Genomic DNA, 15348 nt, shown 5'->3' on the forward strand with positions numbered 1-15348 from the left:
ATCTTGGGATGCAAGTCCACAGCTCCTTAAAAGTGGCAACACAAATAGATAGCGTGCTAAAGGTATATGGCATACTTGCCTTTATACATTGGGTCATCAAGTGTAAAAAGTTGGGAAGTGTGTTGCAGCTGTGTAGAACTTTAGTTGGGCCATATTTGCTTAGGAGTATTGTGTGCAGTTCTATCGCCCCATTAAAGGATGTGGAGGTTTTGGAGAAAAGGTTCACTCACATATGGTGAGCAGTAACTTGCCAGTGAGATAAATGCTGGAGACACGTTTTATTATTTATATAAATGATGGATAAAAGGACTGAACATATGGTTGCTAATTTTGCTGATGACACAAATGTCAGTGGGAAAGCAAGTTGCGAAGAGGATATGAGGAGACAAAAAAAATGACCAAGTTAAGTGAGTGGGCTAAGATCTGGAAGATGAAGTGTAATCTAGGAAAATGTGACATTGTCCATTTTGGCTGGACAAATAGAAAGAATATTATCTAAATGGTGAGAAATTGCAGATGTAAACGAATTTGGCTCACAAAATCCTAGCATGAAGATAGAGCAGGTAATTAGGAAGGATAGCAGAGTTATTGTTTATTGCTGGCAAATCAAATACAAAGCAAGGCATGATAGAATGAAGTCCTAATGCAGACAAATGAGATTAGTGTAGATGAACAAAAAGGTCAGCATAGAAGTGGGGGGACCTCTTCTGAGAGGTTATACCAGTTATATGGGGTACTGGTGAATCCGCATCTGAAATACAATGTGCACTATTGGTCTAAGGAAGGGTGCAAATGTGTTGGAACCAGTTCAAAGAAGGTTCATCTGATTCTTGGATTGTGCGAGTTATTTAGGAGTAGACTTTAGAGATACAGTGCTGAAATAGGCCCTTTGGCCCACCACGTCCGCACTGACCAGCGATCACCTCGTACACTAGCACCATCCTACACACTAGGAACAATTTAGAATTTTGCCGAAGCCAATTAACCTACATGTCTTAGGAGTGTGGGAGGAAACCGGAGCACCCAGAGAAAACTCATGCAGCTACATGGAGAACGTACAAACTTTATAGACAGCAACCCTAGTCAGGCTCAAACCCGGTTCTCTGTCGCTAAGGCAGCAACTCAACTGCTGCGCCACCGTGCCACCCCACGGGTAAAGTTTGGACTGACTAGTGGAATACCTTGTGGAGCTTTGAAGACATAAATGAAACATCGTAGATCATAGTTGGAGGAAATTTTGTGTTTAAATTGTACCCAGAATCTAGCCTTCAAGTGGGGCTCAGTTTCCCTCTTAATTACGGTTCATAGTTTAGAGTTTAGAGAGATGCAATACAGAAACAGGCCCAGAGTCCACGCCGTCCAGCGATCCCCGTACACTAGCACTATCCTACACACTAGGGACAATTTACATTCTTTATGAAAGCCAATCAACATTCAAAGCTGTACGTCTTTGGAGTGTGGAAAACAATCGTGTCATGAGGTGAACGTACAAACTCTGTACAGAAAGCACCCATAGTCAGGATCAAACCCGGTTCTCTGGCGCTGAAAGGCAGCAACTCTACCGCTGCACCTCCGTGCCACCCGTTCATATGAATAGATATAAGCTACATCTCGTAGAGCAGGGGTGGGTTTCTCAATCAAGTCGTCTTTTTCAAGGCTTTAACAGTACGCACTGGGAAACATTGAGAACCCAACGTGTGTCAAAGATTCATAGCACCTACTGCATTTTTATATTCTCATGACACCATGGTTACATGTGGATTTTACATTTTTGAAATAATTCATCATTGTTCATTGGCTCTGTAGCCTTTCATCTGTTTTTCCCCAAAGTTATATTTAACCTCTCGTTCCCAGTTATTTAGAAAAATTATTCACCCTTTTATCTAATAAATGAGCACAATAAAATACATTATTGCCTGATCAGTTTTATTTTGTTTACAGCCCACAATGTTTAATTTAACTGTGGAATTTATAAACCATTATAAATTTAGTTATTGCCTTTCCTAACATCCTAAGTTGCCTTCACTATGTTGGCCTCTTTTTCCATCATGCTTACCCAGTATGCAATCTTTTGGATTAAACATATTACAAACTTCTCATTTTTCTTATAATTTTCAGAATTTCCTACATCAAGGGTTTTGACAGGATGAATTTCGGGAGGATCTAAAAAGATGGTATTACCACTTCAAATTAAAAGGGCACCTGTTTAACAGAGAGATGAGGTGATTTTTTTTTCCCTCTCAGATGGTACGAGTCACTTTCGTAAGGGGAGTTGCACTGAAGTTCTTTAATATTTTAAAGGCAAAGTTCTAAAGATTCCTGATAAGCAAGAGGTGAAAGGTTGCAGAAAATAGATGAGGTGGAATTGAGGACTATTCGTGCTCCTAATTTCCATGCTTTTATGTTATTCTGGCCAACAGTCGGAAATGGAATACAGCAGTAAAGATGAAGGTAAAGACTTAACACACTGGAATGAAGAATGTTCTACAAATCTTACAAAAAGGTAGTTGTAACTAAGAGATATACACTGTCTAAAATAATATGCTTTTATTTTGAACAAGCGAGTGGAGACAAGAGACGAGCTGCTCCAAAATTACTTATTCTCGTACGCCTACCTTAAAGATCTGTTGTGCACCTTCTTCCATACGTGGCCAGACCTGATATCTGAATCTCCAGAGTGTGTTAAATTTCACAATAGCATTGATCCGTTGAACTGCTTCTGGATGGTGAAATTCAGACATTACCATATCGGATACAGCATCAGGAACTTTTACCGCACACAACAGAAACATGGCAGCTGTAAAAAGGGAAAATATAATTATATATACATAGTTTCTATCACAATATACCAAGCAGTTCATAACCAAATACAATCTCTCCTGTAACATACAAAATATGACAGCCAATGGGTGGGTACAGGCAAGGTGGACAACATTTATGCAAGAAAGGACAAATTTGCAATAATACAATTTTCAAGAGTTGCTCAAGTCCAATGCATTTTTAATCAACCATAAGATGCTGAAATATTTAAAGACAGAAATGGCATTTGTTCTCACTGGTGTACTCACTACCTCCTGGCCACCCATTCACAGTTCTACTTGCCACATCTCCATTGTATCTATCAAGTTTGCCAACATATTCAACACCTTCCATGTTCTTATCAAATGCAACTACATGCGCTAGTTCTAGTTGGTGAGGAAACAGGTGGTTTAAAGATCAAATTAAAAAGATCCCAACCTGAGGCATAGTCGGCCCATTTTCCTCAATAGATGCTGCCTGGCCTGCCTTGTTCCTCCAGGACTTTGGTTTTTGCTCAGTCCTGGTGAAAGTTTATCATCTCTCCATAGACACTACCTAACCTGTTGAGTATTTTTAGCATATTGTGTTTTAATTTCAGATTTCCAACATGGGCAACTTTTATCTTTTGAGCAATATAAGAACTCAATGCCATTGCTCATTATGTTGAGCATTCCCAGCTTCACACTCTCTTGATTGTATACCACAATGTCAATTTGTCTTGTTGATATGCCTCATCAACAGGGAAGCAAATATTCAGGATTGGTGATGGATGAGTCTGGGATATTGACTGCTGATTGTGTTTGTTTGAGAATGACATCAATTTGTTGCTCAATTAATCTGTGCAATATTTTTCTCAACTTTGGCACGAAAAACTTAGTGGGTGTGACTTTGTTCTTGACCCTACTATTGATGCCAGGTGATTTGTAGGGGTTTGATCTATTCTTTTGTAGAATCTTGAAACAATTTAGTGGCCTGCTGTGCTATCTGACGCTGAGTTTAACATGTTGCATGGGTCAGGAATTACAATAATAAGCTTGGCAAGTTAATTTGATTAAAGCATTTTAGTCATAAGGATAATTTGGGATCAGACATTGGTGTGCATAAACATCGGATATAGACCTGTGATTATTGGAAATGTGAGACTGAACTATTTAAATTAAGCAACACATAAAATCATGCCATGCATCAAACCTGTTACAAGACGGCCATAGAAGTTTTCTAATCAACCAGGATTAGGACATTATAATAATAATAATAATAATGCATTACATTTATATAGCGCTTTTCAAACACTCAAAGACGCTTTACAGGGATTACTAGAACATAAACATTAGGCTTTATCAAATCATGCCCGTGACTAATATATCATTCTTTGTACTGCACAAAATAATGACATTTACGAATTTTTAATTGAATAAACTCAGCAGGTTTTACTGATAAGCAAATGTATCTCATTGCTCCCACAAAACACACTCTTGGCACTTGAAGCTGTCAGTGATGAAGAACGTTTTACTGTCTAACCTGATTTGTTTGGCACAAATGACATTGCCACATCACTGACAAATGAACACAACTTGTGAAACACCAATAAACGTTACTTTTCTTAAGCTGAACCAATGCAACGTTGGAAACTTTCATTCACTTTAAAGTATAGTATGATGGTATGAATCGCAATGAGACTGATATTACCAGCTGCAGCTGCCATGTGTTCATCTACACTGAGAAGCAGCTCCCAAGCTGCAGGTTGTATGTCACTGTACATGTCTTCAGTTAGTATGGGTGCAGCTTTAATCAACAAGGACAGAGGTGCTGGAGACAGGCTCATGACCTACATTAAAAACAGAGATCAATTAGAATTACAAGGCAAGAAAGAGAAACAAATTTCACTGGTACTTTACACGGTCTCTATCTCAATTCCATTTACAGGAAATTCAGGGACGACATTGCATGCAACAATTTATGACATAGTATGAGATATTTCTAAACTAAACTAAAAGACCAAATAAAGATTTTATTATGTTCATTGGGGGATAGTGACAAGGTACCAGAGATAACTCCCTTTCCGTTCCTAAAATAGTTTCACAGAGATTTTTATGACCATTTTTGGACCTGTGTTTTTGTGACATTTTTCAAGCAGGATTCCATCAAATCCTTAGGCTAATTTATATCAGAAAGATTACATTAATTTTGCAATTAAATAACACTATATAAGCCAAATTCTGATTATGCTTATGATTTTTTTCATTTATCACCCGATTATATTTTTCTGATGTCCCAAGGTTTTGCAGCAGATCGTGAGTAGCGGTGCCCCTTTGGTCACTGTGAAACGTGTCACGTGTGAACTGTTTTTATATTTCTTTTTTTTTAAATTGCTTATATTTTGTGTTTAAGCTTTCCATTGAAATACTTAATAATGATAGAACTTAAAATCATGAAAGTTTTGGACTTAGTCTCCAATAATCCTCGGTACATCAATGCTGTTAAGGGTTTTCGCATCACCTCTATAGATTTTCCTTACATTCAACCTTCTGAAGTGCAAAGGAAGGGTAAAGGGAGAGAGAGCAGTGATCCCCTCAGGCCATTCCCCTCGAAAACAAGTGTACCCTTTTGGATACTGTTGAGGAATAATGACCATTCAGAAGAGAGATGCATCAGCAATCAGTTCTATGCCACCAGTCCTGGTTTAGAGGCAGACTGGGGTAAGGTGAAGTCAGATATGGTTAATAATGATAGGCGACTCAGCAGTTAATGGGACAGACTGGAGATTCTGTGGCTGCTAACAGGAGTCCAGGATGGTGTGTTGCCTCCCTGATACAAGATGTCTTGGAGCAGCTGCAGATCATTCTCAAGGAGGAGGTCGAACAACCAGAAGTCATTGTGCATGTTGGCACAAACGACATAGGTAGGAAAAGAGTTGAGATCTTGCATAATGTGTGTAGGGAGTTTGGGAAAAGGTTAAAAAGCAGGAAAAAAGGTTAAAAAGGGATTAGAAAAATAAATGAGAGGGCTGAGGAGTTGGTGCAGGGATTCAGATTTTATGACCATTGGGATTAGCTGGGGCAAAGGTGACCCGCAGAAAAGGAGACGTGTTGCACCTGAACTGGAGGACTATTATCTAGGTGAAGAAATTTGCAAATGCTATTCAGGAGTGTTTTAACAAGTTTGGCAGGGGGCGGGATGAATAATGATAATATATTCCTTTATTCGTCCCACACCGGGGAAATTTACAGAGTTACAGCAGGAAAGTGAATAGCAAGAGATCATTCATTATAAATAAAACTAAAGACAAGGATAAATTGTCATCGGTTTTCTGTGTGTTCTTAGCTGTTACTGTTGACTCGTCTGCTGGGAGCAGTGCTGGTTGTGCAGTCTCACAGCAGCAGGAAGGAAGGACCTCCTATATCTCTCCTTCACGCACTTGGGGTGAAGGAGTCTGTCACTGAAGGAGCTACTCAGTGCAGTGACAGTGTCCTGCATGGGGTGGGAGTCGTTGTCCAGCAGCAATGTTAGCTTTGCCATCATCCTCTTCTCTCCCACCACCTGCACCGAGGCAAGGGGGCCTTCCTGACCAGCTTGTCGAGTCTCTTCCCTTCTGCCACTGAGATGCTGCTGCTCGAGCAGACCACTCCATAGAAAATGGCCGATGCAACCACCGTGTTGTAGAAGGTCCTTAGGAGTGCCCCCTGCATTCCAAAGGACCCGAGTCTCCTTAGCAGATAAAGTCTGCTCTGGCCCTTTCTGTATAGCGCATCGGTGTTTTCGGTCCAGTCCAATTTATTATTGAGGTAGACAACCAGGTACTTATAAGAATCCACCCTCTCGATGTCCATTCCCTGGATGTTCACCGGTGTCGGGGGGGACCTGGCTGCGCCTGCGGAAATCCACCAACAACTTCCTGGTTTTCCCTGCTTTGATCCGGAGGCAGTTCAGCTGGCACCAGTCCACAAACTCCTTGATCAGTTCTCTGTACGTCCTGTCCTCGTCGCCCGTGATGAGGCCAATGATGGCAGAGTCGTCAGAGAACTTCTGTAGATAGGAGTCTGCAGAGCTGTGCCTGAAGTGTGTAGGGTGAACAAGAATGGCGCTAACACTGTTCCCTGCGGAATCCCTGTGCTGCAGACCACCATGTCCGAGACCAGGTCCCTTGTCCTCATACTGTGGTCGGTTGATGAGGTAGTCCAGAATCCAGGATGTGCGGTGGTGATCCACTCCTGTGCGCTCCATCTTGCCCCCCAGAAGCCCCGGCTGGATGGTGTTGAATGCACTGGAGAAATCAAAGAACATGATTCTCACAGTGCTATCCGGCTTCTCCAGGTGTGAGAGAGCTCTGTTCCGCAGGTAGATGATGGCGTCCTCCACCCCGATGCGAGTCTGGTAGGCGAACTGCAGCGGATCCATTGATGGTCTCACCAGGGGGCGGAGATGGGCGAGGACCAGACGCTCCAGTGTCTTCATCAGGTGTGATGTCAGTGCCACCGGCCTGTAGCTGTTGAGTTCGTTCAGGTGCGGCGTCTTTGGCACCGGATGTCTTTGGTACCACGCAGGATGTTTTCCACAGCTGTGGAACTCTCCCCAGTTTCAGGCTCAGATTGAAGACATGCTCCACTATTCCGCACAGCTGGTCTACACAGGACTTGAGGAGCCTCGAGCTGATGCCGTCCGGACCAGCCGCCATCCCCGCATTGATCTTCCTGAGCGCATTTCTCACCTGGTCTGTGCAGAAAGACAGATTGGAGCACAGTGGCTGGGTGCTCAAGGGTGTGAGAGAAGGAGGGGGTGTGGGGGGGGGGGGGGTGGGATGGTGTGGGGGGAGGAGGTGGGGGTGGTGGGGTTGGGGCAAGAGAAGCAAAAGCAGTGGGTGGTGACTGACCCAAGTGCTGTGGGAGGGGAGGTGTGGCAGTGTACTGGACGTGCAGACAAGGGGGGCTGCAGCAGGGGTGACTGGACCGTGGGAGGGTTAGGTGACTGATCGAACCTGTTGAAGAAAAGGTTCAGATCGTTCACCCACTTCTGGTCCCTCACGGCCTGGGAGTCCAGTTCTTTGTACCCAGAGATGGTTTTGAGGCCTCTTCAGACTCCACTGATGTTGTTGTTCCTCAGCTCCTTTTGCACAGCCTTCAGCTCCTCCTTATTTCCCGACTTAAAGGCCCTCTTTTTCTCCTTAAGGAGATCCTTTATGTCAGGGTTGACCCAGGGTTTGTTGTTGGAGAAACACCGTACAGCCCTGGTGGGTACAGTGTTCTCCACACAGAAGTTAATATAGGCCGTGATGCACTGGGTTAGACTGTCAATGTCCTCCCCATGGGAATCACAGAGTTCCTCCCACACAGTTGTTTCGAAACAGTCTCTCAGAACCTCCTCGGTCTCCTCAGACCCCTCAGACCATCCTCTAACAGTGCGGGTCACCGCTGGTTGCCTGTGCACGAGAGGTTTGCAATGCAGTGGTGAGGCAGTTGGGACCCTAGAGGCCAATACAGAGGGTCAATGAGAGCAAGTTCACTAAACAGGATGGGCAGGAGCACGACTTGGAGTGAGAAAAGATGGTTGGTTATAATTACATTTATTTCAGTGCAAGTGGCCTGACAGGTAAGGCTGATGGACTCAGGCATGGATAGATACACGTGACTAGGGTGTTATAGCATTACAAAAACATAGCTGAGGGAGGGAAAGGACTGGCAGCTTAATGTCCCAGGGTGTTATTGATTAAGTAAACCATCACAACAGTAGTCCATGTTAATATTACTAAGAAGCTATATTGGTAGAGCTGAGAAATAAAAAGATAATCTCCTTGTTGCAAATGTACTATCGGCCCTCAAATAGTCAACCAGAATTAGATAGGGTGAATGGACATACTCTTTATTTCCCCCAGAGTGGGAAATCAGGAACGGAAGGGCATTGGGTTAAGGTCAGAAGGGAAAGATTTAAAAGGAACCTGAGGGACAAATTTTTCACACAGATGGCGAACATATGGAACAACCGACCAGATGAACTTGTCGATGCAGATACAATAATGGCAACAGTTAAAATATATTTGGACAGGTACATGGAAAAGAAAGGTTTAAGGATATGGGGCAGGTGCAGGCAGATAGAACTTGCTTAGATGGGTTTCTTAGTCAGTATGTCAGAGTTTCTTAGTCAGATCTTGAATCTCTTGAATGGATGAGTTGGGCCGAAGGACCTTTTTCCATGCTGTATGACAATATGATACTATAATTAAACGATATAAGCACTGTATGCAGTCATTAATGAATACCATGAAATATGTTATTATAATTATAACTAGCTAGAAAAATGCTAGAATTATGAAAACATTTGCATAAAGTCAAATTTCCAGAAGTTAGGTCATCACTAACTTGGGGAGCCCTGTATTAACCTTTTAAAATGTTAACATTTTTAAATTGTTAAACTTGACCCCAACCTATTCATTTCAAATTATTTCTGAAACAGGACAGGGAATTATTATAATAAGGCACATGCATTACATTTAACCCAGCAAAATGCAAAGCACTGAAGGACCTCAGTGGACCAGGCAGCATCGGAGAAGGGATTGGATAGGCGACCATTTGGATTGGGTCTAATCCTAGTACTAAAGTAAAGTCTAAAGTTCAGATAGATTTAGTCCCATTGGTGGCCACATCATCTCTAGTCTGTTCTGTTATATTGTTTTGAGGAGATTCACAATGATGTTGCCAGGACTCGAGGACCTGAGATAATAGTGAGAGGTTGGGCAAGCAAGAAATTTATTCCTTGGAATGCAGGAGGCTGAGGGATGATACAATAGCAGGTACAAAAACATTTAAGACAGGTACATGGAGAGAAAAGGTTTAGAGGCATATGGATGAATGCTGTCAAACGGTACTACCTTATATGGGGCATCTTGGTTGGCATGGGCAAGTTGGGCTGAAAGGCCTCTTTCTGTGCTGTATGACTTTGCCCTATCTGTGGTGACTCTTTGCATACTTGTGTATGCAAAACAAACAATCTCACTGTGACATGTCACAATGAACTATCACTAAGATTGACATCAATGATTTACCTGTATCCCTCTCTCTTACCCTGGTTTATCGTACCAAAATATCCTTCACTATCACAGCCTTGAATTCAAATCCTCTTCTGGCTAATATACCATATCCTGCCTTGCTCTCCAATTTCATATATTCCAAGAGATCCACATGCTTCCTTAACACCACTCTGACCACACTCCTAACAATCAACTTCCCATCTGGTTTACAACATGGTTAACAGTAATATGAAGGAAGGAACTGCAGATGCTGGTTTACACCAAAGATAGACACAAAATGCTGGAGTAATTCAGTGGGACAGGCCGCATCTCTGGATAGAAGGATTAGGTGAAGTTTTGGATCGAGACCCTTCTTTAGAGTAATCTTTTCTTGGTTCAGTGGGGTGGGTCATGACGCCGGATCAGCAATGAACACACTGACACACGTAGTAAGGTGAACTCACCCAATGGTAAAAGATAAATAAGAGCATCTAGAATCATCCCAGCAGCTTCCTCTCTTTCTCCCCTCTGGCTAGACTCCTGGGTTTATAATGACAAGGATAACATTTAATTGGTTCAATGACCATTAATCATATCGGGCTGCAGCTCGTTTGCCTGTAGACGGGTAGGAGCAGACCTTAAAGGGGACATGTTGTCACATTCCCCCCCCCCCCCCCCTCACTCCACAGAGACAATCCCGGGATTTGTAGCAGGTCCGACCAAAGGGCGGGAGAGGTCATCCGCATTCTGAAGCTGCCCTTCCGCCATTGCCGTGCATTTTCACTCTTCTGTCCAGCACTGTGCTCACTAGCAAGCTCTGAATTCAGTTTCAGCCTGCATCATGGTCCCCTGGGACCCATCACTGAGAAACTCCACGCTGCTCTGTTCTCCCTCTCGCCCATCCTTCCTCCAACTGGACAATAAAAGCCGCCTGGTGACGTTGCCCTTCCTGGAGAGCGGAGGTTCCAGATGTGCTGTTTACAATTTCATCTGCCAACTCGTCACATTCCTGTTCTGTATGGTGATCTGTTTACTTCGAAGCAGCCCATGTCCCATGACGCTGCAAGATTTCTGCCTCAAGATTCTTCAGCTTCTTTTCATTCTCCTTGGCTGGCTGAGGATCTAATCTCTGGAAACAGCTCACGTTGGTAGTCTTTCATCTGTGCCTGAAGTCTGCGGAGTTGTTTAATTGCCTCGTCGCGACATTTATTCACTGCCTCAATTTGCGCTTCCAGGCCTTTGGTCCATCTCCAGCTTCCTCCTTGTGGTAATTGTTTGTGCATGCTGCTATTCATTGTCCAGCTCTGCTTCAGGCTCAGGAACCTGTTTAACCAGCATTCTCTTCTCTTCACCATGGAAAACCTCCGGCGATCTACCCCTCAGTGCTTCCAATCTCATAGTTCCCCAACCCCGCACGGCCCGATTCTACCTCCTACCCAAAATCCACAAACACAACTGTCCCGGCAGACCCATTGTCTCTGCCTGCTCATGCCCTACCGAACTTATCTCTACCTACCTCGACTCCATCCTATCCCCCCTGGTTAAATCCCTCCCCACCTACGTCCAAGACACCTCACACGCTCTCCATCTCCTGGATAAACTTCCGGTTCCCAGGCCCCCACTCCCTCATTTTCACCATGAAACCCGTCACCTACAACGGGACCCCACCACTGGCCATATCTTCCCATCCCCTCCCCTCTCTGCGTTCCGCAGAGACCGTTCCCTCCGTAACTCCCTGGTCCACTCGTCCCTTCCTACCCAAACCACCCCAACCCCGGGCACTTTCCCTTGCAACCGCACAAGATGCAACACCTGTCCCTTTACCTCCCTCCTCAACTCCATCAAAGGACCCAAACAGTCTTTCCAGGTGAGACAGAGGTTCACCTGCACCTCCTCCAACCTCATCTATTGCATCCGCTGCTCTAGATGTCAACTTATTTATATCGGCGAAACCAAGCGCAGGCTCGGCGATCGCTTCGCTGAACACCTGCGCTCGGTCCGCATTTACGCAACTGATCTCCCGGTGGCCCAGCACTTTAACTCCCCCTCCCATTCCCAGTCTGATCTCTCTGTCATGGGCCTCCTCCAGTGCCATAGTGAGGCCCGCCGGAAATTGGAGGAGCAGCACCTCATATTTCGCCTGGGCAGTTTGCAGCCCGGTGGTATGAACGTTGACTTCTCCAACTTCAGATAGCTCCTCTGTCCCTCCCTTCCCCTCCTCCTTCCCAGATCTCCCTCTATCTTCCTGCCTCCACCTATATCCTTCCTTTGTCCCACCCCCGACATCAGTCTGAAGAAGGGTCTCGACCCGAAACGTCACCCATTTCTTCTCTCCCGAGATGCTGCCTGACCTGCTGAGTTACTCCAGCATTTTGTGAATAAATCGATTTGTACCAGCATCTGCAGTTATTTTCTTATTCTCTTCTCTTCATTCTGCTCATCTCTGGCCTGCAGGTCATCTTCAGCCAGGTACTCCGGGTGCGAACGAGACTCCCGGGGTTCCTTGCGTCATCTCCAAGAACGTGGGGTTTGGACTTTCCGGTGGCTGCCGAATAAGTCTTCAAACCCAGGATAGTCACGTCTGACGAGCTTTGGAACAGAGAGTCCTTTAACCACCCCTACAGTGGGTGACCAGCTGTGTTGCTTGGTGGCAATAGATATATGGGCAACTGAAGCTTGGCGCACCTCACCGTACACATGGTTCAGTGGCTCTACAGTGGTAGCCTATTGGTGTCTAACAGTTCTGGCCAGACCAGAGTAATATAGCTGCCCGAATCTAATAAAGCTGATGTAGGCTGACCATTTATAAAGAGGGTGCACATTCGGGGCGGTCGTCCTTTCTTCTGGCCCCCATGGATGGTGCAGCCTGTCAGCCACAGTTTGGACTGGGTCGAAGGAAGCCCATGCCATTCTTTCCTGCCTGTTGGCTTAGCCCCACCTCCCTCCAGTATTGAGTGGGGCTTTTGCCCATGCGGGACCTCCAAGCCATGGCTCATATGGTTGGGCTCATTCAGCACAGTCAATAGTTTCCTCATACGTTTGGGGGGCTTGCTGAGCCACTGCATGCCGAGTCTCAGCTGGTAGGCTCCTTAATGTTTTATTACCACATGAACAACAACTTCCCCTGAGATATGCCGGTGGGGCTGGAGTGTGTGGCAAGCCTCCTTTGCCAAGCCAGCTCAGCTCTTGGAGGATTATTGGGGTGGTACGCCCAGTCATGGAATTGCTGTGCCCTAACACAGGGGAGAGGCCAATGAGGTGCACTGCTTCCATCTTGACGATACCATGGTGTGCTGGGCTTCACCACTCAGGTATGGAGCCAAGGATGTGCATCCAATTCTGACGCTCCCATTCTTCTCTCACAGCAGTCAGTTCAAATGTGCATCTACATCATCCTGTTCGGTCAGTTTGATGAGAAGACCATGGGTTGTTGGTAGGCTTCACCCAGGGAGTTGTGAATCTGTGAAATTTTCTGCCACAGAAGGCAGTGGAGGCCAATTCACTGGATGTTTTCAAGAGAGTGTTAGATAGAGCTCTTAGGGCTAACGGAATCAAGGGATTATGGAGAGAAAGCAGGAACGGGGTACTGATTTTGGATGGTCAGCCATGATCATATTGAATGGTGGTGCTGGCTCAAAGGGCCAAATGGCCTTCTCCTGCACCTATTTTCGATGTTTCCACGTGCATCCCTGTGCTGTGTGCCTTCACTGGCACGAAGCAGCAGGGATTCTGTTACCTGAACAAAGTTATGGGTCAACTATTGGGTTGCCTGCTGCAGTTCTTGGGTGACTTGCTTTTGTTCGATGCTGGTGTCAAATAAATGCGAGATCAGTCCCTCCATCACGTGAGAAGCCAGTGTGGCATCGGTCATGACGCCAGATCAGCAATGAACACAATGGCACACACAGTAAGGTGAACTCACCCAATGGGCTTTATTTCTAACGATAAACAAAAGTGTCTAGAATCATCCCAGTAGCTTCCTCTTCCTCCCCTCTCTGGCTGGACTCCTGGGTTTATCAGAACAAGTATCAGATTAATTGGTCCAATGACCATTAATTCAATCTGGCTGTAGCTCGTTTGCCTGTGGCTGGGATTGGAGCGGACCTTAAAAGGGATGTGTCATCACAGTTCCTATCCAATTTTCTTCATCATCAGCCATTAGTAATCCTCTTAAAACACAAAGCATGCCCTTACACCAACCACCCAATCTGTAACATCGCCTTCCTTGTTAAAGTCCCATTTGAACATATAAACTAAATTCACTCCTTCCAATATTTTGAACAGCCATTCATGGCAAGCTTCGTTGGGCTAATCCTGATACACCCTACCTCCTTGAGTGTACTTGCACCAGCAACATTTTGAACACTGCCATTGTGAACTTGGTTGTCACTACTTTCTTGTTTACTTGATTTTTTGTGTTGTAACTTATGATGACTTTAAAAATGCCGCAATTTTTAAAGTTTACTTTGGGAATACAGTGTGGAAACAGATCTTTCGACCCACTGAATTCGTGCCGACCAAGATCACCCATGCATTAGTTCTACACTATAACAGTTTCACATCCTACGCATTTGGAGCAGTTTACAGAAGCCAATTAATCTACAAACCCACATGTCTTTGGGACATGGGAGGAAAACCCGGGGAAATGGGAGGAAGCACGCGGGGAAAACCCACACGGTCACGGAGAGAAAGTACAAACTGCACTCCATACAAACACAGGATTGAGTGCAGGATTGGCACTCCAAGGCAACAATTTTACTGCTGCAACACTGTTGCACCTCCTTCGCCACTGTGCCGCCTCCCTGTGCCACCAATGCTGCCCCCACTTTCCAGTTTGAGTTTCAAGCAATGATGTAATGCACACTTAAAAAAACATACCAAACATTTTACATGTTAGCATCGAAAACTACGCATCATCATTACTGCTTGAACATTTTGCAACCCAAATGTACCTTATTGAACAGCAGAAAAATGATAGATAGGAATTATGTATCAACTACAATTATGTATCAACTATTAGCTCAAGTATATATAAAAAGACAACTGAACAATTACATAACAATACCTGAGTCCTAATATATTTCAACATTCCAGAATCCTTTTTCCCTTCCAGACTTGTAACAGGTATCCTTTTTCTCAAAGGTGTACGGAGGCAAGACTTGTCAGAGCACTGAAGAAAAAAACCCAAATATTTAATTGCATTTTAAAGTGAACAATTATGAGCGACAAGCATTTCTGTGTCCTGGTATTCTAAAAAACACTCCATTATTGTTCTATTTTAAACTTACTCAAACACAAATGTGCTGTTTGCACTTTATTTTCTATGAGTCATAGAGTTGTACAGCACAGAAACAGGCCATTTGACCCAACATTCCCATGCTGCCAATGACGCCCCACTTGCACGAGTCCCATCTGGCTATGTATAGCTCTCCATACCTTTTCTGTCCAGTACCCATCCAAATGTCTTTTAAGTCTTGTTATAGTACCTGTCTCAACTACCTTCTCTGGCAGCTCGTTCCATATACCCACCACGCTCTATGCAAAAACGT

At 44.5% G+C, this 15348-nt stretch overlaps 1 protein-coding gene across 4 annotated transcripts in view; it reads right to left on the bottom strand.

The window, feature by feature from the left end:
* unc80 (unc-80 homolog (C. elegans)) overlaps window positions 1–15348 on the bottom strand; it is a 253548-nt gene that overhangs the window by 100887 nt on the left and 137313 nt on the right. For all 4 annotated transcript variants that reach the window (XM_078404204.1, XM_078404202.1, XM_078404203.1 and 1 more), the window contains 3 exons: window positions 14865–14969; window positions 4489–4627; window positions 2616–2797 (listed from right to left, as the gene is read on the bottom strand). In XM_078404204.1, coding sequence (XP_078260330.1) covers window positions 2616–2797; window positions 4489–4627; window positions 14865–14969 — 426 coding nt within the window. The remainder of the gene's footprint in view (window positions 1–2615; window positions 2798–4488; window positions 4628–14864; window positions 14970–15348) is intronic.

Source organism: Rhinoraja longicauda, chromosome 8, assembly GCF_053455715.1.
Source record: "Rhinoraja longicauda isolate Sanriku21f chromosome 8, sRhiLon1.1, whole genome shotgun sequence".
In the NCBI taxonomy this organism is placed as follows: Eukaryota; Metazoa; Chordata; class Chondrichthyes; order Rajiformes; family Arhynchobatidae; genus Rhinoraja; species Rhinoraja longicauda.